The following is a 27,354-nucleotide window of genomic DNA, read 5'->3' on the forward strand; positions in this document are numbered from 1 at the left end:
CACAGACAGAGACAGACACAGACAGAGAGACAGAGACAGACTGTGACAGACAGAGACAGACAGAGAGACAGAGACAGACAGAGAGACAGAGACAGACAGACACAGACCGACAGTGACAGACACAGACCGACAGTGACAGACAGACAGACCGACAGTGACAGACAGACACAGACCGACAGTGACAGACAGAGACCGACAGTGACAGACAGACAGACCGACAGTGACAGACAGACAGACAGACAGTGACAGACAGAGACCGACAGACAGACAGTGACAGACACAGAGACAGACAGTGACAGACACAGAGAGAGACAGTGACAGACAGACAGTGACAGACAGTGACAGACAGACAGACAGACACAGACAGAGACAGACAGACAGACACAGAAAGAGAGACAGAGACAGACAGAGAGACACAGACAGACAGAGAGACACAGACAGACAGAGAGACACAGACAGACAGAGAGACACAGACAGAGAGACACAGACAGAGAGACACAGACAGAGAGACACAGACAGAGAGACACAGACAGAGAGACACAGACAGAGAGACACAGACAGACACAGACAGACAGGCACAGACAGACAGGCACAGACAGACACAGAGATACAGAGATAGACAGACAGACAGACAGAGAGACAGAGAGACAGACGGACACAGACAGTGACAGAGAGATACAGAGAGAGACAGACAGACAGACACAGACAGACAGACACAGACAGTGACAGAGAGATACAGAGAGACAGACACAGACAGAGACACAGACAGACAGACAGACAGAGAGACAGACAGACAGGCAGACAGACAGACAGAAACACAGAGACACAGAGAGACAGACAGAGAGACAGACAGACAGACAGACAGACAGACAGACAGACAGTGACAGACACAGACCGACAGAGAGATACAGAGATACAGAGAGAGACAGACACAGACAGAGACAGACAGATACAGACACAGACAGAGAGAGACAGACAGAGAGACAGAGACAGACAGACACAGAGACAGAGACAGACTGTGACAGACAGACACAGACCGACCGACAGTGACAGACAGACAGAGAGACAGACAGAGACAGACAGACAGACACAGACACAGACAGTCAGAGACAGACAGTGACAGATAGATACAGAGAGAGACAGAAACAGACAGAGATACAGACAGACAGAGACAGAGAGACAGACAGACACAGACAGACAGAGACATAGACAGACAGAGATAGACAGACATAGAGATAGACAGACAGACAGAGAGAGATACAGAGAGAGACAGACACAGACACAGACAGACAGAGAGATACAGAGAGAGACAGAGATACAGACAGAGACACAGACAGACAGACAGAGAGACACAGACAGAGATACAGAGAGAGACAGACACAGACAGAGAGATACAGAGAGAGACAGACAGACAGAGAGACACAGACAGACAGACAGAGACAGAGACAGACAGACAGAGAGACAGACAGAGACAGACAGACACAGAGACAGACAGACACAGAGACAGACAGACACAGAGACAGACAGACAGACAGCCAGACAGACAGACAGCCAGACAGCCAGACAGAGACAGAGAGACATAACATAAGAGATAAGAAGGATATATGTGTGTTTGTTTGTTTGTGCGCACCAGGCTGGGGGTCGGAGTAGTCCACAGTGTAGCCTTCTAGCTGCATCAGTTCATGGGGCTCAGACTTCCTCTCTCTGTAGCTGCACATTGCAAAGGTGTATTGGCTGACCTGCAACAGTTAAGGGTTCACACACTCTGTATAAAATGGAATCATAAAAAATATATACTATGCTTTTTAAATATGGGAATCAGTTGAGATAGTAAAAGAGGTTGTAATGTCCAAAATATATCCTTGCATTTCATTCAACAACTGTTTTTGACTCCCGTTTATAGATGGCTAATTATGTCAATGGTCAATATGCGTTGCTTCAACATTTCAAAATGGAAACGTTCGTTTGCCTGTCAATTAAAGCTACAACAACAACAAATGAATCCTGACATTTAACATACCTGGACAAGACCCAAATGAATCCTGACATTTAACATACCTGGACAAGACCCAAATGAATCCTGACATTTAACATACCTGGACAAGAACCAAATATCTTCTTTTCCAACGTTTCCAAACTCTCTGTCCCAAAGCATAAAGGTACCTACAAATACAGACATTTTAACAATTTTAACAATGTTTTATTCCTGTAAAGCAGTAAATCAAATTAATTTACCAATGTTAGGATTATAGCCTAGATTTGACTAATCATAATACAAAGCAAATTCAATTCACTATAAATTCAATTCAATACAATACATGTAAAATTAAAAACAAGTTCCATATAAAAATGAAAAGATGTCTCGATTAATATGTGAATTTTACTACCTTTAAACTAGGCATATTAAAACACTCAAATTAAGGAGATTACAAGGTGACCAATATAGGCTGTTTATAAAGATACAAATGAAGGTGATTACAAGTTGACCAATATAGGCTGTTTATAAAGATACAAATTAAGGTGATTACAAGGTGATCAATATAGGCTGTTTATAAAGATACAAATTAAGGTGATTACAAGGTGATCAATATAGGCTGTTTATAAAGATACAAATTAAGGTGATTACAAGGTGATCAATATAGGCTGTTTATAAAGATACAAATTAAGGTGATTACAAGGTGATCAATATAGGCTGTTTATAAAGATACAAATTAAGGTGATTACAAGGTGATCAATATAGGCTGTTTATAAAGATACAAATTAAGGTGATTACAAGTTGACCAATATAGGCTGTTTATAAAGATACAAATGAAGGTGATTACAAGGTGACCAATATAGGCTGTTTATAAAGATACAAATTAAGCAGCTCTTTTCAAAAAATATTTCCAAGAACATAGACAACTATAATTCACTGAGAACATAAATCGACGTGTTCTTATCGAAAATATTTTATTATGAATATTGTGACAACAGGGTATTTTATGGCTGGCAAATACCAACTGTGATCGGCCAAATTGTAGAAGCATTATGCAACGGATGATAACAAAAATAGGTCATGAGAAAACCAAGCCAACGTTTTCCTCCAGTCTCTTCTTCCCTTGGAAAATGTTAGCATGGTCAGATAGCCAATGACCACATCTGGAAGCTCCATAATCAATCGCCTATTCACGGAACTCAATGGGAAATAATGTGGGATATGAGAGATTCAAACCAGGAAATCAAGAGATTGTGAAGACAATTTGTCAAAAGGAGAGGGGCTGCCCCTTTAAGGAAAGGCCTCCAGTCTAGGTTGGGATCCGCTGTGAATACGGGTCTGAAAATCTGGGGCATTCTTCGGGAGTTGGGTTCGGATGTGGCAGAAGTAATCATCCACTTGTGAACATTATTTTCTGTTCATTCTCAAACACTTTTCAGCCACTCATGATCCCATTTAGCTGACGACACCGGGCCACCGCAGCCCCAGACGTGTGGACCAGCAGGCAGCCGTAGGACACTTTCAGGCCTTGGGACCATGCATGATGCTTATACACTTCCTATTGCCAAGTGATTGTTTACATTAGTAGGCCCATTCTATTCCAAACTACGGCATTATCGTACAATCCATAGGCTTACTTCAAAAAAATAGGCCATTGTTTTATTAATGGATTTGCTCTTATGCAGCCAAGTTTAATTCAAAAGGCCTCGTCACAAAGTCACACAACGGAATTCAATTTGTTTGTAACTATATGCATTTCGAGTATAGGTGAGGGGGGAAACACACACAGTGCAATTAATCTGTCACTTGTCTGAGAAAAGCATGCTCTTACCAGGGCAAATCAGAGCCATTGAATGAGAGGGCTAGGGCAAAGAAAATTAACGTGATAAACAGAATATCTTAAAACATCACACTAAAAATAGTGGTTGAAGTTTACTCTAAAAAGGTTCAAACCAAACAGGATAACAAGACAACTAGATACCTTTGACCCTTCTTGATGGAAAAGGATATGTTTTGAATTTTAAAAAGTGAGGAAATTAAAGTAAAAATGGTGCCACAATACTCTTCACAATACTCTTTTATTTTCTAGATTTGTACTATAAATTGTATTACATTTTATATAATAGTTCCCCAAGTGTAAAAAGTTTAATATAGTTTTGTAAACCCTTTCAGGGAAAATATGAATTATTTGAACTTATTTATCAACATAAAGTGTAAGTAAGTAAGTAAATAGGTATTGATAAAAACTCAAACTGTACAATAACCAAATAAATAGGCTGCAACATCTACCCTGCTACTTCAAGTATTGGACTAACAATGCTCCCATGTGGACATTTGTTAGAACTACACCTTGTTGGGAATTACAATACACAAGCTTTTTCAATGTCCATTTTTACCATTTGTAATCCAACACAAACACCTAAAATAGTGGTGTCTGTCCATGTTTGAGCGGGAGAGGTAGTTAAAAGGAGAAGTGGCAACTGAATATAGGGGACTGAGAAAATGGAAGGTTGAGAGACGGGGAGGGAGATAGAGAGCGCGAGAGACGGTGAGGGAGAGAGAGCGCAAGAGCGAGACGGTGAGGGAGAGAGAGAGCGAGACGGGGAGGGAGAGCGAAGCAGGGAGGGAGAGCGAGAGCGAGAGGGGGAGGGAGAGGGAGCGAGACGGGGAGGGAGAGGGAGCGAGAGACGGGGAGGGAGAGGGAGAGCGAGAGACGGGAGGGAGAGGGACAGCGAGCGAGAGACGAGAGGGAGAGCGAGCGAGACGGGGAGGGAGAGAGAGCGAGACGGGGAGGGAGAGAGAGCGAGACGGGGAGGGAGAGAGAGCGAGACGGGGAGGGAGAGAGAGCGAGAGACGGGGAGGGAGAGGGAGAGCGAGAGACGGGAGGGAGAGCGAGCGAGACGGGGAGCGAGCGAGCGAGACGGGGAGGGAGAGAGCGAGACGGGGAGGGAGAGAGCGAGACGGGGAGGGAGAGAGCGAGACGGGGAGGGAGAGAGCGAGACGGGGAGGGAGAGAGCGAGACGGGGAGGGAGAGAGCGAGACGGGGAGGGAGAGAGCGAGACGGGGAGGGAGAGAGAGCGAGACGGGGAGGGAGAGAGAGCGAGACGGGGAGGGAGAGAGAGCGAGACGGGGAGGGAGCGAGACGGGGAGGGAGCGAGGAGCGAGACGGGGAGGGAGCGAGACGGGGAGGGAGCGAGACGGGGAGGGAGAGAGCGAGACGGGGAGGGAGAGAGAGCGAGACGGGGAGGGAGAGAGAGCGAGACGGGGAGGGAGAGAGAGCGAGACGGGGAGGGAGAGAGAGCGAGACGGGGAGGGAGAGAGAGCGAGACGGGGAGGGAGAGAGAGCGAGACGGGGAGGGAGAGAGAGCGAGACGGGGAGGGAGAGAGAGCGAGACGGGGAGGGAGAGAGAGCGAGAGACGGGGAGGGAGAGCGAGAACGAGACGGGAGGGAGAGCGAGAACGAGACGGGGAGGGAGAGCGAGAACGAGACGGGGAGCGAGAGCGGGAGCGAGACGGGGAGGGAGAGAGAGCGAGACGGGGAGGGAGAGAGAGCGAGACGGGGAGGGAGAGAGAGCGAGACGGGGAGGGAGAGCGAGAACGAGACGGGGAGGGAGAGCGAGAACGAGACGGGGAGGGAGAGCGAGAACGAGACGGGGAGGGAGAGCGAGAACGAGACGGGGAGGGAGAGCGAGAACGAGACGGGGAGGGAGAGCGAGAACGAGACGGGGAGGGAGAGCGAGAACGAGACGGGGAGGGAGAGCGAGAACGAGACGGGGAGGGAGAGCGAGAACGAGACGGGGAGGGAGAGCGAGAACGAGACGGGGAGGGAGAGCGAGACGGGGAGGGAGAGCGAGACGGGGAGGGAGAGCGAGAACGAGACGGGGAGGGAGAACGAGACGGGGAGGGAGAGCGAGAACGAGACGGGGAGGGAGAGCGAGAGGGAGAGCGAGAGCGAGACGGGGAGGGAGAGCGAGAGCGAGACGGGGAGGGAGAGCGAGAGCGAGACGGGGAGGGAGAGCGAGAGCGAGGGGGGGGGGGAGAGCGAGAGCGAGACGGGGAGGGAGAGCGAGAGCGAGACGGGGAGGGAGGAGCGAGACGGGGAGGGAGAGCGAGACGGGGAGGGAGAGCGAGACGGGGAGGGAGAGCGAGAGCGAGACGGGGAGGGAGAGCGAGAGCGAGACGGGGAGGGAGAGCGAGACGGGGAGGGAGAGCGAGAGCGAGACGGGGAGGGAGAGCGAGAGCGAGACGGGGAGGGAGAGCGAGAGCGAGACGGGGAGGGAGAGCGAGAGCGAGACGGGAGGGAGAGCGAGAGCGAGACGGGGAGGGAGAGCGAGAGCGAGACGGGGAGGGAGAGCGAGAGCGAGACGGGGAGGGAGAGCGAGAGCGAGACGGGGAGGGAGAGCGAGAGCGAGACGGGGAGGGAGAGCGAGCGCGAGACGGGGAGGGAGAGAGAGCGAGACGGGGAGGGAGAGAGAGCGAGACGGGGAGGGAGAGCGAGAACGAGACGGGGAGGGAGAGCGAGACGGGGAGGGAGAGCGAGACGGGGAGGGAGAGCGAGTCGGGGAGGGAGAGCGAGAACGAGACGGGGAGCGAGAACGAGACGGGGAGGGAGAGCGAGAACGAGACGGGGAGGGAGAGCGAGAACGAGACGGGGAGGGAGAGCGAGAACGAGACGGGGAGGGAGAGCGAGAACGAGACGGGGAGGGAGAGCGAGAACGAGACGGGGAGGGAGAGCGAGACGGGGAGGGAGAGCGAGACGGGGAGGGAGAGCGAGACGGGGAGGGAGAGCGAGAACGAGACGGGGAGGGAGAACGAGACGGGGAGGGAGAGCGAGAACGAGACGGGGAGGGAGAGCGAGAACGAGACGGGGAGGGAGAGCGAGAGGGGGAGGGAGAGGGGGAGGGAGAGCGAGAGGGGGAGGGAGAGCGGGAGCGAGACGGGAGGGAGAGCGAGGAGCGAGACGGGGAGGGAGAGCGAGAGCGAGACGGGGAGGGAGAGCGAGAGCGAGACGGGGAGGGAGCGCGAGAGCGAGACGGGGAGGGAGAGCGAGACGGGGAGGGAGAGCGAGACGGGGAGGGAGAGCGAGACGGGGAGGGAGAGGGAGAGCGAGAGCGAGACGGGGAGGGAGAGCGAGAGCGAGACGGGGAGGGAGAGCGAGAGCGAGACGGGGAGGGAGAGCGAGAGCGAGACGGGGAGGGAGAGCGAGAGCGAGACGGGGAGGGAGAGCGAGGCGAGACGGGGAGGGAGAGCGAGAGCGAGACGGGGAGGGAGAGCGAGCGAGACGGGGAGGGAGAGCGAGAGCGAGACGGGGAGGGAGAGAGAGCGAGACGGGGAGGGAGAGAGAGCGAGACGGGGAGGGAGAGAGAGCGAGACGGGGAGGGAGAGAGAGCGAGACGGGGAGGGAGAGAGAGCGAGACGGGGAGGGAGAGAGAGCGAGACGGGGAGGGAGAGAGAGCGAGACGGGGAGGGAGCGAGAGCGAGACGGGGAGGGAGAGCGAGACGGGGAGGGAGAGAGCGAGACGGGGAGGGAGAGAGCGAGACGGGGAGGGAGAGAGCGAGACGGGGAGGGAGAGAGAGCGAGACGGGGAGGGAGAGAGAGCGAGACGGGGAGGGAGAGAGAGCGAGAGACGGGGAGGGAGAGGGAGAGCGAGAGACGGGAGGGAGAGCGAGCGAGACGGGGAGCGAGCGAGCGAGACGGGGAGGGAGAGAGCGAGACGGGGAGGGAGAGCGAGACGGGGAGGGAGAGAGCGAGACGGGGAGGGAGAGAGCGAGACGGGGAGGGAGAGAGCGAGACGGGGAGGGAGAGAGCGAGACGGGGAGGGAGAGAGCGAGACGGGGAGGGAGAGAGAGCGAGACGGGGAGGGAGAGAGAGCGAGACGGGGAGGGAGAGAGAGCGAGACGGGGAGGGAGCGAGACGGGGAGGGAGCGAGACGGGGAGGGAGAGAGCGAGACGGGGAGGGAGAGAGAGCGAGACGGGGAGGGAGAGAGAGCGAGACGGGGAGGGAGAGAGAGCGAGACGGGGAGGGAGAGAGAGCGAGACGGGGAGGGAGAGAGAGCGAGACGGGGAGGGAGAGAGAGCGAGACGGGGAGGGAGAGAGAGCGAGACGGGGAGGGAGAGAGAGCGAGACGGGGAGGGAGAGAGAGCGAGACGGGGAGGGAGAGCGAGAACGAGACGGGGAGGGAGAGCGAGAACGAGACGGGGAGGGAGAGCGAGAACGAGACGGGGAGCGAGAGCGGGAGCGAGACGGGGAGGGAGAGAGAGCGAGACGGGGAGGGAGAGAGAGCGAGACGGGGAGGGAGAGAGAGCGAGACGGGGAGGGAGAGCGAGAACGAGACGGGGAGGGAGAGCGAGAACGAGACGGGGAGGGAGAGCGAGAACGAGACGGGGAGGGAGAGCGAGAACGAGACGGGGAGGGAGAGCGAGAACGAGACGGGGAGGGAGAGCGAGAACGAGACGGGGAGGGAGAGCGAGAACGAGACGGGGAGGGAGAGCGAGAACGAGACGGGGAGGGAGAGCGAGAACGAGACGGGGAGGGAGAGCGAGAACGAGACGGGGAGGGAGAGCGAGACGGGGAGGGAGAGCGAGACGGGGAGGGAGAGCGAGAACGAGACGGGGAGGGAGAACGAGACGGGGAGGGAGAGCGAGAACGAGACGGGGAGGGAGAGCGAGAGGGGGAGGGAGAGGGGGAGGGAGAGCGAGAGGGAGAGCGAGAGCGAGACGGGGAGGGAGAGCGAGAGCGAGACGGGAGGGAGAGCGAGAGCGAGACGGGGAGGGAGAGCGAGAGCGAGACGGGGAGGGAGAGCGAGAGCGAGACGGGGAGGGAGAGCGAGAGCGAGACGGGGAGGGAGAGCGAGACGGGGAGGGAGAGCGAGACGGGGAGGGAGAGCGAGACGGGGAGGGAGAGCGAGAGCGAGACGGGGAGGGAGAGCGAGACGGGGAGGGAGAGCGAGAGCGAGACGGGGAGGGAGAGCGAGAGCGAGACGGGGAGGGAGAGCGAGAGCGAGACGGGGAGGGAGAGCGAGAGCGAGACGGGGAGGGAGAGCGAGAGCGAGACGGGGAGGGAGAGCGAGAGCGAGACGGGAGGGAGAGCGAGAGCGAGACGGGGAGGGAGAGCGAGAGCGAGACGGGGAGGGAGAGCGAGAGCGAGACGGGGCGGGAGAGCGAGCGCGAGACGGGGAGGGAGAGAGAGCGAGACGGGGAGGGAGAGAGAGCGAGACGGGGGGAGGGAGAGCGAGAACGAGACGGGGGAGGGAGAGCGAGACGGGGAGGGAGAGCGAGACGGGGAGGGAGAGCGAGTCGGGGAGGGAGAGCGAGAACGAGACGGGGAGCGAGAACGAGACGGGGAGGGAGAGCGAGAACGAGACGGGGAGGGAGAGCGAGAACGAGACGGGGAGGGAGAGCGAGAACGAGACGGGGAGGGAGAGCGAGAACGAGACGGGGAGGGAGAGCGAGAACGAGACGGGGAGGGAGAGCGAGAACGAGACGGGGAGGGAGAGCGAGACGGGGAGGGAGAGCGAGACGGGGAGGGAGAGCGAGAACGAGACGGGGAGGGAGAACGAGACGGGGAGGGAGAGCGAGAACGAGACGGGGAGGGAGAGCGAGAACGAGACGGGGAGGGAGAGCGAGAGGGGGAGGGAGAGGGGGAGGGAGAGCGAGAGGGGGAGGGAGAGCGGGAGCGAGACGGGGAGGGAGAGCGAGAGCGAGACGGGGAGGGAGAGCGAGAGCGAGACGGGGAGGGAGAGCGAGAGCGAGACGGGGAGGGAGCGCGAGAGCGAGACGGGGAGGGAGAGCGAGACGGGGAGGGAGAGCGAGACGGGGAGGGAGAGCGAGACGGGGAGGGAGAGGGAGAGCGAGAGCGAGACGGGGAGGGAGAGCGAGAGCGAGACGGGGAGGGAGAGCGAGAGCGAGACGGGGAGGGAGAGCGAGAGCGAGACGGGGAGGGAGAGCGAGCGAGACGGGGAGGGAGAGCGAGAGCGAGACGGGGAGGGAGAGAGAGCGAGACGGGGAGGGAGAGAGAGCGAGACGGGGAGGGAGAGAGAGCGAGACGGGGAGGGCGAGAGAGAGCGAGAGGGGGAGGGAGAGAGAGCGAGACGGGGAGGGAGAGAGAGCGAGACGGGGAGGGAGAGAGAGCGAGACGGGGAGGGAGAGAGAGCGAGACGGGGAGGGAGAGAGAGCGGGAGCGAGAGAGAGCGGGAGCGAGACGGGGAGGGAGCGAGAGCGAGACGGGGAGGGAGCGAGAGCGAGACGGGGAGGGAGCGAGAGCGAGACGGGGAGGGAGCGAGAGCGAGACGGGGAGGGAGCGAGAGCGAGACGGGGAGGGAGAGCGAGAACGAGACGGGGAGGGAGAGCGAGAACGAGACGGGGAGGGAGAGCGAGAACGAGACGGGGAGGGAGAGCGAGACGGGGAGGGAGAGCGAGTCGGGGAGGGAGAGCGAGAACGAGACGGGGAGGGAGAGCGAGAACGAGACGGGGAGGGAGAGCGAGAACGAGACGGGGAGGGAGAGCGAGACGGGGAGGGAGAGCGAGTCGGGGAGGGAGAGCGAGAACGAGACGGGGAGCGAGAACGAGACGGGGAGGGAGAGCGAGAACGAGACGGGGAGGGAGAGCGAGAACGAGACGGGGAGGGAGAGCGAGAACGAGACGGGGAGGGAGAGCGAGAACGAGACGGGGGAGGGAGAGCGAGACCGAGACGGGGAGGGAGAGCGAGATCGAGTCGGGGAGGGAGAGCGAGAACGAGACGGGGAGGGAGAGCGAGAACGAGACGGGGAGGGAGAGCGAGAACGAGACGGGGAGGGAGAGCGAGACGGGGAGGGAGAGCGAAAACGAGACGGGGAGGGAGAGCGAGAACGAGACGGGGAGGGAGAGCGAGAACGAGACGGGGAGGGAGAGCGAGAACGAGACGGGGAGGGAGAGCGAGAACGAGACGGGGAGGGAGAGCGATAGCGAGACGGGGAGGGAGAGCGATAGCGAGACGGGGAGGGAGAGCGATAGCGAGACGGGGAGGGAGAGCGAGAGCGAGAGCGAGACGGGGAGGAAGAGCGAGAGCGGGAGGGAGAGCGAGAGCGAGACGGGGAGGGAGAGCGAGAGGGGGAGGGAGAGCGAGAGGGGGGAGGGAGAGCGAGAGGGGGAGGGAGAGCGAGAGCGTGACGGGGAGGGAGAGCGAGAGCGAGAGGGGGAGGGAGAGGGGGAGGGAGAGGGGAGGGAGAGGGGGAGGGAGCGAGACGGGGAGGGAGAGGGAGCGAGACGGGGAGGGAGAGGGAGCGAGACGGGGAGGGAGAGGGAGAGAGACGGGGAGGGAGAGGGAGAGCGAGACGGGGAGGGAGAGGGAGAGCGAGACGGGGAGGGAGAGGGAGCGCGAGACGGGAGGGAGAGGGAGAGCGAGAGACGGGAGGGAGAGGGAGAGCGAGAGACGGGAGGGAGAGGGAGAGCGAGAGACGGGAGGGAGAGGAGAGCGAGACGGGGAGGGAGAGCGAGACGGGGAGGGAGAGCGAGACGGGGAGGGAGAGCGAGAGCGAGAGCGGGAGGGAGAGCGAGAGCGAGACGGGGAGGGAGAGCGAGAGCGAGACGGGGAGGGAGAGCGAGAGCGAGACGGGGAGGGAGAGCGAGAGCGAGAGCGAGACGGGGAGGGAGAGCGAGAGCGAGACGGGGAGGGAGAGCGAGAGCGGAGCGAGACGGGGAGGGAGAGCGAGAGCGAGACGGGGAGGGAGAGCGAGACGGGGAGGGAGAGCGAGACGGGGAGGGAGAGCGAGAAGGGGAGGGAGAGCGAGAAGGGGAGGGAGAGCGAGACGGGGAGGGAGAGCGAGACGGGGAGGGAGAGCGAGACGGAGAGCGAGACGGAGAGCGAGAGCGAGACGGGGAGGGAGAGCGAGACGGGGAGGGAGAGCGAGAGCGAGACGGGGAGGGAGAGCGAGAGCGAGACGGGGAGGGAGCGAGAGCGAGACGGGGAGGGAGAGCGGCGAGAGCGAGACGGGGAGGGAGAGCGAGCGAGAGCGAGACGGGGAGGGAGAGCGAGCGAGAGCGAGACGGGGAGGGAGAGCGAGCGAGAGCGAGACGGGGAGGGAGAGCGAGCGAGAGCGAGACGGGGAGGGAGAGCGAGACGGGGAGGGAGAGCGAGACGGGGAGGGAGAGCGAGACGGGGAGGGAGAGCGAGCGAGAGCGAGACGGGGAGGGAGAGCGAGAGCGAGACGGGGAGCGAGAGCGAGACGGGGAGGGAGAGCGAGACGGGGAGGGAGAGCGAGACGGGGAGGGAGAGCGAGACGGGGAGGGAGAGCGAGACGGGGAGGGAGAGCGAGACGGGGAGGGAGAGCGAGACGGGGAGGGAGAGCGAGACGGGGAGGGAGAGCGAGAGCGAGACGGGGAGGGAGAGCGAGAGCGAGAGCGAGACGGGGAGGGAGAGCGAGAGCGAGAGCGAGACGGGGAGGGAGAGCGAGAGCGAGACGGGGAGGGAGAGCGAGAGCGAGACGGGGAGCGAGAGCGAGACGGGGAGGGAGAGCGAGACGGGGAGGGAGAGCGAGACGGGGAGGGAGAGCGAGACGGGGAGGGAGAGCGAGACGGGGAGGGAGAGCGAGAGCGAGACGGGGAGGGAGAGCGAGAGCGAGACGGGGAGGGAGAGCGAGAGCGAGACGGGGAGGGAGAGCGAGAGCGAGACGGGGAGGGAGAGCGAGAGCGAGACGGGGAGGGAGAGCGAGAGCGAGACGGGGAGGGAGAGCGAGAGCGAGACGGGGAGGGAGAGCGAGACGGGGAGGGAGAGCGAGACGGGGAGGGAGAGCGAGAGCGAGACGGGGAGGGAGAGCAAGAGCGAGACGGGGAGGGAGAGCGAGACGGGGAGGGAGAGCGAGAGACGGGGAGGGAGAGCGAGACGGGGAGGGAGAGCGAGACGGGGAGGGAGAGCGAGACGGGGAGGGAGAGCGAGAGACGGGGAGGGAGCGAGAGACGGGGAGGGAGCGAGAGACGGGGAGGGAGCGAGAGACGGGGAGGGAGAGCGAGAGCGAGACGGGGGGAGAGAGAGAGACAGAGGGGGAGAGAGAGAGAGACATGTAGGGGGAGGAAGGTTAGGAAGTGCAGCTCAGTTTCCACATAATTTTGTTGACAGTGTGCACATAGCCTGTCTTCTCCTGAGAGCCAGGTTTGCCTAAGGCGGCCTTTCTCAATAGCAAGGCTATGCTCACCGAGTCTGTACACACTAAAAGCTTTCCTTAATTTTGGGTCAGTCACAGTGGTCAGGTATTCTGCCACTGTGTACTCTCTGTTTAGGGCCAAATAGCATTCCAGTTTGCTCTGTTAAATAAATTACTTGACACATTGAAAATTCTTTTTGTTTTCTCATGATTTGGTGGGGTCTAATTGTGTTGCTGTCCTGGGGCTCTGTGGAGTCTATTTGTGTTTGTGAACAGAGCTATTGACCCAGCTGGCTGAGGGGACTCTTCTCTTAGTTCATCTCTCTGCAGGTGAGGGCTTTGTGATGGAATATGTGGGCATCGCTTCCTTTTAGCTGGTCGAAGAATTGAACAGCTTTATGTGTATTTTGATAATTAGCGGGTATATTACTAATTCTGCTCTGCATGCATTAAGATCAAGGTGCTGCTCTCGGCCTTCTTGGTTGGGGACAGAAGCACCAGATCATCTGTAAATAGACAATACACCTCATCTCTCCCCTGGTGGCAGATTGCAGTCTTTCAGTCTTCATGAGAGCTGAAACAGAACCTACCCCGTGCCTCTTCTCTCTCTTGCTTATCTCCCACTCTCTTGAACTGCCTCCCTCCCTCCCGGGGGTTGGTGGTGGTGGCAGATTACAGTCTTTGGGAGAGCTGAAAAGGAATCTACCCTGTGCCTTTTCTCTCTGTTGCTCATCTCTCCTCCTCCCCTCTTTCTGGGGGGGGGGGGCAGATTGCAGTCTTTGGGAGAGCTGAGAGCTCCCTCTTCTCTTTGCCTCTTCATCTCCCATCAACAGATGGCTGCTTTTAATGGAGAAGCGTTCAACCTGAAAATCCAACCTCTCCATCTCTCTCTGTCTGTCAGTCTGTCTATCTGCCTTTCTTCCTGGTCTCTCTCTCTCTCTCCCTTTTCCTGCTTTGCTCACTTTCTTTCTACATTCGTAAAATGGACAGTCCTCAAGTGTGCCTAGTGTGTTAACGTGTGTATGTGCATTTCATGAAAATGCCAGATGGGCTGGTTAATTTTTTGCCTAGTGGGCCTGTCTAACTTGGGTTTTCTGAGCAAAAGGATAATTATTTAATAATGGGCCGGTGTGTTAGACATGCCAGGGACAATTTTTGTTCTCAGTCCGCCCCTGTGTGTGTGTGTGTGGGGGGGTTACATGTTGATGTGGAATATGCATGCTTGTGAATGTGTTTTTAATTCATGTGTATAAGACCATGTCTGAATTTGAAATCGACAGTGTTTCGCCAAATGCTTGTCCATGACTGTGATTATAATTGTGTTGCTGTGAAACGATGTCAGCTTGTGGGTGTGTGATACACACACACACACACACAAAAATGTATTTAGGTCGGCCACAAATTGTGCAAGTTCTCTCACTTAAAAAGATAAGAGGCCTGTAATTTTCATCATAGGTACACTTCAACTATGACAGACGAAATAAGAAACAAATCCAGAAATCCACATTGTAGGATTTTTAATGAATTTATTTGCAAATTATGTTGGAAAATAAGTATTTGGTCAATAACAAAAGTTTCTCAATACTTTGTTATATACCCTTTGTTGGCAATGACAGGTCAAACGTTTTCTGTAAATCTTCACAAGGTTTTCACACAGTTGCTGGTATTTTGGCCCATTCCTCCATGCAGATCTCCTCTAGAGCAGTGATGTTTTGGGGCTGTTGCTGGGCAACACGGACTTACAACTCCCTCCAAAGATTTTCTATGGGTTTGAGATCTGGAGACTGGCTAGGCCACTCCAGGACCTTGAAATGCTTCTTACGAAGCCATTCCTTCGTTGCCCGGGCGGTGTGTTTGGGATCATTGTCATGCTGAAAGACCCAGCCACGTTTCATCTTCAATGCCCTTGCTGATGGAAGGAGGTTTTCACTCAAAATCTCACGATACATGGCCCCATTCATTCTTTCCTTTACACGGATCAGTCGTCCTGGTCCCTTTGCAGAGAAACAGCCCCAAAGCATGAGGTTTCCATCCCCATGCTTCACAGTAGGTATGGTGTTCTTTGGATGCAACTCAGCATTCTTTGTCCTCCAAACACGACGAGTTAAGTTTTTACCAAAAAGTTATATTTTGGTTTCATCTGACCATATGACATTCTCCCAAACTTCTTCTGGATCATCCAAATGCTCTCTAGCAAATTTCAAACGGGCCTGGACATGTACTGGCTTAAGCAGGGGGACATGTCTGGCACTGCAGGATTTGAGTCCCTGGCAGCGTAGTGTGTTACTGATTGTAGGGTTTGTTACTTTGGTCCTAGCTCTCTGCAGATCATTCACTAGGTCCCCCGTGTGGTTCTGGGATTTTTGCTCACTGTTCTTGTGATCATTTTGACCCCACAGGGTGAGATCTTGCGTGGAGCCCCAGATCGAGGGAGATTATCAGTGGTCTTGTATGTCTTCCATTTCCTAATAATTGCTCCCACAGTTGATTTCTTCAAACCAAGCTGCTTACCTATTGCGGATTCAGTCTTCCCAGCCTGGTGCAGGTCTACAATTTTGTTTCTGGTGTCCTTTGACATCTCTTTGGTCTTGGCCATAGTGGAGTTTGGAGTGTGACTGTTTTGAGGTTGTGGACAGGTGTCTTTTATACTGACAACAAGTTCAAACAGGTGCCATTAATACAGGTAACGAGTGGAGGAGAGAGGAGCCTCTTAAAGAAGAAATTACAGGTCTGTGAGAGCCAGAAATCTTGCTTGTTTGTAGGTGACCAAATACTTATTTTCCACCATAATTTGCAAATAAATTCATTAAAAATCCTACAATGTGATTTTCTGGATTTAGTTGACTTCATAGTTGAAGTGTACCCATGATGAAAATTACAGACCTCTCATCTTTTTAAATGGGAGAACTTTCACAATTGGTGGCTGACTAAATACTTTTTTGCCCCACTGTACATACATACATGAACAATAATATAAATGCAACATGTAAAGTGTTGGTCCCATGTTTCATGAGCTGAAATAAAAATCTTAAATATGCATAAAAAGCTTATTTTACTAACATTTTGTGCATAAATTTGTTTACATCCCTGTTTGTGAGCATTTCTCCTTTGCCAAGATAATCTGTCCACCTGACAGGTGTGGCATAGCAAAAAGCTGGGCCTTGGCTCCCCAGTGGGTGGGCCAGTCTCCAAAGGGGTGGGCCTACGTCCTCCCAGGCCCACCCATAGCTGCGCTCCTGCCCAGTAATGTGAAATCCATAGATAAGGGCCTAATTGAATTATTTAAATTGACTGATTTCCTTATATGAACTGTAACTCAGTAAAATCATTGAAATTGTTGCATGTTGTGTTTATATTTTTGTTCAGTATATACATATACACGGTAGTGTCCTCCTTGGTACTCGAAGGGTCACCGGAGATGGTATTAAACTTCTGAAGAGACACTAGCCAATTAGGGGTAGCCTACCATCCTGCAGACAGACCAACACATACACACACGTGCACGCATACCTGCACACACAGGCACATGTGCACATGCAAACACACTCTTCACTCAGCACCCGGTGTCTCTTCACTAAGTCATAGTTATGAAGTGACCTCACTAAGACCTGTCTTGGTACTCCACTGATTTGACTGATGGCATGAATGAATGTCATTGGGTTTAAAAATGGGTCTGGGCTGCCATCTGCTGGAGCAAAGGAGGCCCAACATGAAATACATCAACATGTAACTCAAATAATGGATTCCTGTCCAATAGACAAGGCAGAATTACTTTAACACACACAACTGTTATGTCCGCTTACTGACAGACAGTAGTTGTCCATGCCTCTGCTTTTATAAGCTTAGCTCATCATCTTTCTCTCTCTCCGTTTCCTTCTCTCAATCTGTCAGTCACCACTAGGAGGCACTGCTATCCTTTCTTTGCCTCATGTTCTTAAGACAGTTTTTATTACAGCCTAACCCTTCCTGGAGGACCATGTGTCTGCTGTTTAGTTTTTTTGTCTTACTAATCAGTGACCTTAATTCATAAATCAAGAACAAGGGAGGAGTGAAAACCCACAGACACTCGGCCCCCCGAGGAATGAGTTTGACATGTGCATGAGTCACTTTGCTGTTTTTCATCAGATCTTATGATTCAATGGGCGAAAAACACACATATCCAATACAAAACATGTCCTAGTAAACTCTAGGCAAGGTAAATATAACAATTTGAAAGATTCACATGACTGGGCAGGGGTGCAGCCAGGCCCAGACAATCAGATTAAGTTTTTCCCGACAAAAGGGCTTTATTACCGACAGAAATAATCCTCAGCATAAACTGAACAAGTTCTGAGACATAAACTGAACAAGTTCTGAGACATAAACTGAACAAGTTCCACAGACATGTGACTAACAGAAATATAATAATGTGTCCCTGAACAAAGGGGGTCAAAATCAAAAGTAAGTCAGTATCTGGTGTGGCCACCAGCTGCATTAAGTACTGCAGTGCATCTCCTCCCCATGGACTGCACCAGATTTGCCAGTTCTTACTGTGAGAGGTTTCCCCTTTCTTCCACCAATGCACCCTCAAGACATTTCTGGGGGGAATGGCCCTAGCCCTCACCCTCTGATCCAACAGGTCGCAGACATGCTCAATGGGATTGAGATCCGGGATCTTTGCTGGCCATGGCAGAACACTGACATTCCTGTCTTGCAGGAAATCATGCACAGAACACCTGCAACAAGCTCAGTCCGATGATGCTGTGACACCTCCCCAGGCCATGACGGGCCCTCCACCTCCAAATCGATCCTGCTCCAGAGTACAGGCCTCGGTGGAACACTCATTCCTTCCACGATAAACACAAATCAGACCATCACCCCTGGTGAGACAAAACCGCGACTCAGTGAAGAGCACTTTTGGCCAGTCCTGTCTGGTCCAGCGATGGTGGGTTTGTGCCCAAAGGCGACGTTGTTGCCGGTGATGTCTGGTGAGGACCTGCCTTACAACAGGCCTACAAGCCCTCAGTCCAGCCTCTCTCAGCCTATTGTCTGAGCACTGATGGAGGGTTTGTGTGTTCCTGGTGTAACTCGGGCAGCTGGTTCCATCCTGTACTTGTACAGCAATTGTGATGTTTGGATGTATCAATCCTTCGGAGGTGTTACACATGGTCTGCCACTGCGAGGACGAGCAGTGTCCGTCCCGTCTCCCTGGATTGCTGTCTTAGGCGTCTCACACTATGGACATTAGGCACGTTCAGCATGCCTTAGGCACGTTCACGCAGATGAGCAGGGACCCTGGGCATCTTTCTTTGGTGTTTTTTTCTGAGTCAGTAGAAAGGCCGCTTTAGTGTCCTAAGTTTACATAACTGTGACCTTAATTGCCTACCATCTGTAAGCGGTGTGTACATGTGTATAAGATCACACATACTGTATCTATTATGCGTGGGAATACTTTGGAACAGATTTCCAAAATTAAAATCACTTGGAGCTGATTTACAGGCTGGGCCGGGAGTTGGGGACAACTATGGTCCACACTACCCAGTATGACTAACCAGTATGACTGGGTAGCGTGGTCCATACCCCCAGTATGACTGGGTAGCGTGGTCCATACCCCCAGTATGACTGGGTAGCGTGGTCCATACCCCCAGTATGACTGGGTAGCGTGGTCCATACCCCCAGTATGACTGGGTAGCGTGGTCCATACCCCCAGTATGACTGGGTAGCGTGGTCCATACCCCCAGTATGACTGGGTAGCGTGGTCCATACCCCCAGTATGACTGGGTAGCGTGGTCCATACCCCCAGTATGACTGGGTAGCGTGGTCCATACCCTCAGTATGACTGGGTAGCGTGGTCCATACCCTCAGTATGACTGGGTAGCGTGGTCCATACCCTCAGTATGACTGGGTAGCGTGGTCCATACCCTCAGTATGACTGGGTAGCGTGGTCCATACCCTCAGTATGACTGGGTAGCGTGGTCCATACCCCCAGTATGACTGGGTAGCGTGGTCCATACCCCCAGTATGACTGGGTAGCGTGGTCCATACCCCCAGTATGACTGGGTAGCGTGGTCCATACCCCCAGTATGACTGGGTAGCGTGGTCCATACCCCCAGTATGACTGGGTAGCGTGGTCCATACCCTCAGTATGACTGGGTAGCGTGGTCCATACCCTCAGTATGACTGGGTAGTGTGGTCCATACCCTCAGTATGACTGGGTAGTGTGGTCCATACCCTCAGTATGACTGGGTAGTGTGGTCCATACCCTCAGTATGACTGGGTAGTGTGGTCCATACCCTCAGTATGACTGGGTAGTGTGGTCCATACCCTCAGTATGACTGGGTAGTGTGGTCCATACCCTCAGTCTGACTGGGTAGTGTGGTCCATACCCTCAGTCTGACTGGGTAGTGTGGTCCATACCCTCAGTATGACTGGGTAGTGTGGTCCATACCCTCAGTATGACTGGGTAGCGTGGTCCATACCCTCAGTCTGACTGGGTAGTGTGGTCCATACCCCCAGTATGACTGGGTAGTGTGGTCCATACCCTCAGTATGACTGGGTAGTGTGGTCCATACCCTCAGTATGACTGGGTAGTGTGGTCCATACCCCCAGTATGACTGGGTAGTGTGGTCCATACCCTCAGTATGACTGGGTAGCGTGGTCCATACCCCCAGTATGACTGGGTAGTGTGGTTCTTACCCGCTGTGCTTCATGTTGGGGGGTTTGTCCATGCGGACGGCTAGTTTGATCTTCAGCTCTGTGTCCTGACTGTTCTTTGACACCACCATCTTGTGAAGCTCGGCCTGCTTGGGTCCGTTGGTGGTGGGGTTCAGGATCACCTGGGAATGGGAGGGAGGGAATGGGAACGGGAGGGAAGAGAGAGAGAGGGTAGAGATCGAGGGAGAGGGAATAGATTGGGGGAATGGGGGGAGGAAATGGAAGGAAGGGAGAGAGGGAAGAATGGGGTGACAAAAGGAAGAGGGCACAGGAGAGAAGAAAAAAAAGAGAATTTGCAGTAAAGTGAAGTAATGATGAACAGCTGCACACGCACATACACAAACACACACGATACACAAACAGCGTCTCATCAGTTAGTCAGTGACTGACACATCCATATTCTGTGACAATGATGGGAACAGACAGGTGAAGGACATCAGAAAACCATGTCTGTCTGGCTGGGGGAAGAGAGTAGAGCTGGTGAGGAAAGAGAGAGATGGGGAGGAGCTGCCAAAGACAGAGACACTTCTTTCTCATCACAACCCCCTCTGCAGTTGCTCCGTATGCAGGAAAGGGATTCAGATAAAATACAAAGCTTGAGCAATGTTATCCTCATCTTTATATAGAAACAGAGGGATGGGGATAGGGATGTGGGAGAGGGATAGGGGTTAGGGAGGGAGATAGGGAGGGGCAAGGGATGGGGTTTAGGGAGGGAGATAGGGAGGGGCAAGGGACGGGGAGAGGGATGGGGGTTAGGGAGGGGCAAGGGACAGGGAGAGGGATGGGGGTTAGGGAGGGGCAAGGGACGGGGAGAGGGATGAGGATGGCGAGGGGCATGGGAAAGGGAGGGTGATGGGATGGGGAGAGGGATAGGGAGGGGGAGGGTGATGGGGATACGGATAAGGAGGGGACAGGGAGGGGGAGGGGGATAGGGATAAGGAGGGGACTGGGAGGGGGAGGGTGATAGGGATAAGGAGGGGACAGGGAGGGGGAGGGGGTTAGAGAGGGTCATAGGGATGGGAGGGGAATAGAGATGGGGAGGGGGATAGAGATGGGGAGGGGGATAGAGAGGGTTATAGGGATAGGGATAGAGAGGGGGCTAAAGAGGGTCATAGGGAGGGGGATAGAGAGGGTTATAGGGACAGGGATAGAGATGGGGAGGGGGATAGAGATGGGTAGAGGGATGGGGATAGGGATAGAGAGGGGGCTAAAGAGGGTCATAGGGAGGGGGATAGAGAGGGTTATAGGGACAGGGATAGAGATGGGGAGGGGGATAGAGATGGGTAGAGGGATGGGGACAGGGATAGAGAGGGTTATAGGGATAGGGATAGAGAGGGGGCTAAAGAGGGTCATATGGATAGGGATAGAGAGGGTTATAGGGATAGGGATAGAGAGGGGGATAGAGAGGGTCATAGGGATAGGGATAGAGAGGGGGATAGAGAGGGTCATAGGGATAGGGATAGAGAGGGGGCTAAAGAGGGTCATAGGGAGGGATAGAGAGGGGGTTAAAGAGGGTCATAGGGATAGGGATAGAGAGGGGGCTAAAGAGGGTCATAGGGAGGGATAGAGAGGGGGTTAAAGAGGGTCATAGGGAGGGATAGAGAGGGGGCTAAAGAGGGTCATAGGGAGGGATAGAGAGGGGGCTAAAGAGGGTCATAGGGAGGGATAGAGATGGGTCGAGGGATGGGGACGAGGATGGGGATATGGATAGAGATGGTATGGGTAGAGGGATGGGGATATGGATAGAGATGGTATGGGTAGAGGGATGGGGATATGGATAGAGATGGTATGGGTAGAGGGATGGGGATATGGATAGAGATGGTATGGATAGAGGGATGGGGATATGGATATAGATGGTATGGGTAGAGGGATGGGGATATGGATAGAGATGGTATGGGTAGAGGGATGGGGACAGGGATGGGGATATGATAGAGATGGGGAGGGCCATAGAGATAGGGAGGGGGATAGAGATAGGGAGAGGGATGGGGAGGGCCATAGCAATAGGTAGGGCCATGGAGATAGGGAGGGGGATAGAGATAGTGAGGGCCATAGAGATGGGGAGGGCCATGGAGATGGGGAGGGCCATGGAGATGGGGAGGGCCATGGAGATGGGGATAGGGAGGGGGATAGAGATAGTGAGGGCCATGGAGATGGGGAGGGCCATGGAGATGGGGATAGGGAGGGGGATAGAGATAGTGAGGGCCATAGGGATAGGGAGGGGGTAAAGATAGGGAGGGCAATAGGGATAGGAAGGGGGATAGAGATAGGGATAGGGGTAGAGATAGGGAGGGCCATAGGGATAGGGAGGGGGTAAAGATAGGGAGGGCCATAGGGATAGGGAGGGGGTAAAGATAGGGAGGGCCATAGGGATAGGGATAGGGGTAGAGATAGGGAGGGCCATAGGGATAGGGAGGGAGTAAAGATAGGGAGGGCCATAGGGATAGGGAGGGGGTAAAGATAGGGAGGGCCATAGGGATAGGGAGGGGGTAAAGATAGGGAGGGCCATAGGGATAGGGATAGGGGTAGAGATAGGGAGGGCCATAGGGATAGGGAGGGAGTAAAGATAGGGAGGGCCATAGGGATAGGGAGGGGGTAAAGATAGGGAGGGCCATAGGGATAGGGATAGGGGTAGAGATAGGGAGGGCCATAGGGATAGGGAGGGGGTAAAGATAGGGAGGGCCATAGGGATAGGGAGGGGGTAAAGATAGGGAGGGCCATAGGGATAGGGGTAGAGATAGGGAGGGCCATAGGGATAGGGAGGGGGTAAAGATAGGGAGGGCCATATGGATAGGGATAGGGGTAGAGATAGGGAGGGCCATAGGGATAGGGAGGGGGTAAAGATAGGGAGGGCCATAGGGATAGGGGTAGAGATAGGGAGGGCCATAGGGATAGGGATAGGGGTAGAGATAGGGAGGGCCATAGGGATAGGGAGGGGGTAAAGATAGGGAGGGCCATAGGGATAGGGATAGGGGTAGAGATAGGGAGGGCCATAGGGATAGGGAGGGGGTAAAGATAGGGAGGGCCATAGGGATAGGGATAGGGGTAGAGATAGGGAGGGCCATAGGGATAGGGATAGGGTAGAGATAGGGAGGGCCATAGGGATAGGGGTAGGGGTAGAGATAGGGAGGGCCATAGGGATAGGGGTAGAGATAGGGAGGGCCATAGGGATAGGGGTAGGGGTAGAGATAGGGAGGGCCATAGGGATAGGGGTAGGGGTAGAGATAGGGAGGGCCATAGGGATAGGGATAGGGGTAGAGATAGGGAGGGCCATAGGGATAGGGAGGGGGTAAAGATAGGGAGGGCCATAGGGATAGGGATAGGGGTAGAGATAGGGAGGGCCATAGGGATAGGGATAGGGTAGAGATAGGGAGGGCCATAGGGATAGGGGTAGGGGTAGAGATAGGGAGGGCCATAGGGATAGGGGTAGAGATAGGGAGGGCCATAGGGATAGGGGTAGGGGTAGAGATAGGGAGGGCCATAGGGATAGGGGTAGGGGTAGAGATAGGGAGGGCCATAGGGATAGGGGTAGAGATAGGGAGGGCCATAGGGATAGGGGTAGAGATGTGGATGGGGATGGGGAGGGGGATAGTGATGTGGATGGGGATGTGGAGGGGGATAGTGATGTGGAGGGGGATAGTGATGTGGATAGTGATGTGGAGGGGGATCGTGATGTGGAGGGGGATAGTGATGTGGATCGTGATGTGGAGGGGGATAGTGATGTGGATCGTGATGTGGAGGGGGATAGTGATGTGGAGGGGGATAGTGATGTGGATCGTGATGTGGAGGGGGATAGTGATGCGGATCGTGATGTGGAGGGGGATAGTGATGTGGAGGGGGATAGTGATGTGGAGGAGGATAGTGATGTGGAAGGGGATAGTGATGCGGATCGTGATGTGGAGGGGGATAGTAATGTGGAGGGGGATAGTGATGTGGATCGTGATGTGGAGGGGGATAGTGATGTGGATCGTGATGTGGAGGGGGATAGTGATGTGGATCGTGATGCGGATCGTGATGTGGAGGGGGATAGTGATGTGGAGGGGGATAGTGATGTGGATAGTGATAGTGATGTGGATAGTGATGTGGAGGGGGATAGTGATGTGGAGGGGGATAGTGATGTGGAGGAGGATAGTGATGTGGAAGGGGATAGTGATGCGGATCGTGATGTGGAGGGGGATAGTAATGTGGAGGGGGATAGTGATGTGGATCGTGATGCGGATCGTGATGTGGAGGGGGATAGTGATGCGGATCGTGATGTGGAGGGGGATAGTGATGCGGATCGTGATGTGGAGGGGGATAGTGATGCGGATCGTGATGTGGAGGGGGATAGTGATGCGGATCGTGATGTGGAGGGGGATAGTGATGCGGATCGTGATGTGGAGGGGGATAGTGATGCGGATCGTGATGTGGGGGGATAGTGATGCGGATCGTGATGTGGAGGGGGATAGTGATGCGGATCGTGATGTGGAGGGGGATAGTGATGCGGATCGTGATGTGGAGGGGGATAGTGATGCGGATCGTGATGTGGAGGGGGATAGTGATGCGGATCATGATGCGGATAGTGATGTGGAGGGGGATAGTGATGCGGATAGTGATGTGGAGGGGGATAGTGATGTGGATAGTGATGTGGAGGGGGATAGTGATGTGGAGGGGGATAGTGATGTGGAGGAGGATAGTGATGTGGAAGAGGATAGTGATGTGGATCGTGATGTGGAGGGGGATAGTGATGCGGATCATGATGTGGAGGGGGATAGTGATGTGGAGGGGGATAGTGATGCGGATCGTGATGTGGAGGGGGATAGTGATGCGGATAGTGATGTGGAGGGGGATAGTGATGCGGATAGTGATGTGGAGGGGGATAGTGAAGTGGATAGTGATAGTGATGTGGATAGTGATGTGGAGGGGGATAGTGATGTGGAGGGGGATAGTGATGTGGAGGAGGATAGTGATGTGGAGGAGGATAGTGATGTGGATAGTGATGTGGAGGGGGAAATTGATGTGGATAGTGAAGTGGAGGGGGATAGTGATGTGGATAGTGATGTGGAGGGGGATAGTGATGTGGATAGTGATAGTGAGGGGGATAGTGATGTGGATAGTGATAGTGATGTGGATAGTGATCGTGATGTGGAGGGGGATCGTGATGTGGAGGGGGATCGTGATGTGGAGGGGGATAGTGATGTGGATCGTGATGTGGATCGTGATGTGGAGGGGGATAGTGATGTGGAGGGGGATAGTGATGTGGATCGTGATGTGGAGGGGGATAGTGATGTGGATCGTGATGTGGAGGAGGATAGTGATGTGGATCGTGATGTGGAGGGGGATAGTGATGTGGAGGGGGATAGTGATGTGGATCGTGATGTGGAGGGGGATAGTGATGTGGATCGTGATGTGGAGGAGGATAGTGATGTGGATCGTGATGTGGAGGGGGATAGTGATGTGGAGGGGGATAGTGATGTGGATCGTGATGTGGAGGGGGATAGTGATGTGGAGGGGGATAGTGATGTGGATCGTGATGTGGAGGGGGATAGTGATGTGGATCGTGATGTGGAGGGGGATAGTGATGTGGATCGTGATGTGGAGGAGGATAGTGATGTGGATAGTGATGTGGAGGGGGATAGTGATGTGGATAGTTATGTGGATATTGATGTGGAGGGGGATAGTGATGTTAGAGGGGGATAGTGATGTGGAGGGGGATAGTGATGTGGATAGTGATAGTGGATAGTGATAGTGGATGTGGATAGTGATAGTGGATGTGGATAGTGATAGTGGAGGGGGATCGTGATGTGGAGGGGGATCGTGATGTGGAGGGGGATCGTGATGTGGATGGGGATCGTGATGTGGAGGGGGATCGTGATGTGGAGGGGGATCGTGATGTGGAGGGGGATCGTGATGTGGAGGGGGATCGTGATGTGGATCGTGATGTGGATCGTGATGTGGATCGTGATGTGGATCGTGATGTGGATGGGGATAGTGATGTGGATCGTGATGTGGAGGGGGATAGTGATGTGGAGGGGGATAGTGATGGGGGATAGTGATGTGGAGGGGGATAGTGATGTGGATAGTGATGTGGATAGTGATGTGGATAGTGATGTGGATAGTGATGTGGAGGGGGATAGTGATGTGGATAGTGATGTGGAGGGGGATAGAGATGGGGATGGGGAGGGCCATAGGGATAGAGATAGGGCGGGGGATAAGGATGGGGAGGGGAAAGGGAGGGGAATAGAGATTGGGAGGGGATAGGGATGGGGATAGAGCTGGGGGATAGTGATGTGGATAGTGATGTGGAGGGGGATAGTGATGTGGAGGGGGATAGTGATGTGGATAGTGATGTGGAGGTGGATAGTGATGTGGATAGTGATGTGGATAGTGATGTGGAGGAGGATAGTGATGTGGAGGAGGATGGGGAGGGGGATAGTGATGTGGATGGGGAGGGGGATAGTGATGTGGATAGTGATGTGGATAGTGACGTGGAGGGGGATAGTGATGTGGATAGTGATGTGGATAGTGACGTGGAAGGGGATAGTGATGTGGATAGTGACGTGGAGGGGGATAGTGATGTGGATAGTGATGTGGAGGAGGATGGGGAGGGGGATAGTGATGTGGATAGTGATGTGGAGGAGGATGGGGAGGGGGATAGTGATGTGGATAGTGATGTGGATAGTGATGTGGAGGAGGATAATGATGTGGATAGTGATGTGGAGGGGGATAGTGGTGTGGATAGTGATGGGGAGGGGGATAGTGATGTGGATAGTGATGGGGAGGGGGATAGTGATGTGGATAGTGATGGGGAGGGGGATAGTGGTGTGGATAGTGATGGGGAGGGGGATAGTGGTGTGGATAGTGATGGGGAGGGGGATAGTGGTGTGGATAGTGATGGGGAGGGGATAGTGGTGTGGATAGTGATGGGGAGGGGGATAGTGGTGTGGATAGTGATGGGGAGGGGGATAGTGGTGTGGATAGTGATGGGGAGGGGGATAGTGGTGTGGATAGTGATGGGGAGGGGGATAGTGGTGTGGATAGTGATGGGGAGGGGGATAGTGGTGTGGATAGTGATGGGGAGGGGGATAGTGGTGTGGATAGTGATGGGGAGGGGGATAGTGGTGTGGATAGTGATGGGGAGGGGGATAGTGGTGTGGATAGTGATGGGGAGGGGGATAGTGGTGTGGATAGTGATGGGGAGGGGGATAGTGGTGTGGATAGTGATGGGGAGGGGGATAGTGGTGTGGATAGTGATGGGGAGGGGGATAGTGGTGTGGATAGTGATGGGGAGGGGGATAGTGGTGTGGATAGTGATGGGGAGGGGGATAGTGGTGTGGATAGTGATGGGGAGGGGGATAGTGGTGTGGATAGTGATGGGGAGGGGGATAGTGGTGTGGAGATAGTGATGGGGAGGGGGATAGTGGTGTGGAGATAGTGATGGGGAGGGGGATAGTGGTGTGGATAGTGATGGGGAGGGGGATAGTGGTGTGGATAGTGATGGGGAGGGGGATAGTGGTGTGGATAGTGATGGGGAGGGGGATAGTGGTGTGGATAGTGATGGGGAGGGGGATAGTGGTGTGGATAGTGATGGG

General features: G+C 54.9%; 2 protein-coding genes across 4 annotated transcripts in view; both read right to left on the minus strand.

Moving 5' to 3' along the window:
• The window catches only part of cadps2 (Ca++-dependent secretion activator 2), a 281,294-nt gene that overhangs the window by 138,284 nt on the left and 115,656 nt on the right, over positions 1–27,354 (minus strand). For all 3 annotated transcript variants that reach the window (XM_064989950.1, XM_064989949.1, XM_064989951.1), the window contains exons 8-10: positions 19,769–19,908; positions 2,097–2,163; positions 1,631–1,739 (exon numbers count right to left, since the gene is read on the minus strand). In XM_064989950.1, the coding sequence (XP_064846022.1) occupies positions 1,631–1,739; positions 2,097–2,163; positions 19,769–19,908 (316 nt within the window). The remainder of the gene's footprint in view (positions 1–1,630; positions 1,740–2,096; positions 2,164–19,768; positions 19,909–27,354) is intronic.
• Positions 25,237–26,207, minus strand: LOC135555197 (serine-rich adhesin for platelets-like; the record flags this gene model as incomplete). Its single annotated transcript, XM_064987534.1, has 2 exons — positions 25,237–25,292; positions 26,039–26,207. Coding segments are annotated over 2 exons (225 nt in total), but the record flags the coding sequence as incomplete, so codon positions are not given.

This window comes from Oncorhynchus masou, chromosome 15 (genome assembly GCF_036934945.1).
Source record: "Oncorhynchus masou masou isolate Uvic2021 chromosome 15, UVic_Omas_1.1, whole genome shotgun sequence".
NCBI lineage: Eukaryota > Metazoa > Chordata > Actinopteri > Salmoniformes > Salmonidae > Oncorhynchus > Oncorhynchus masou.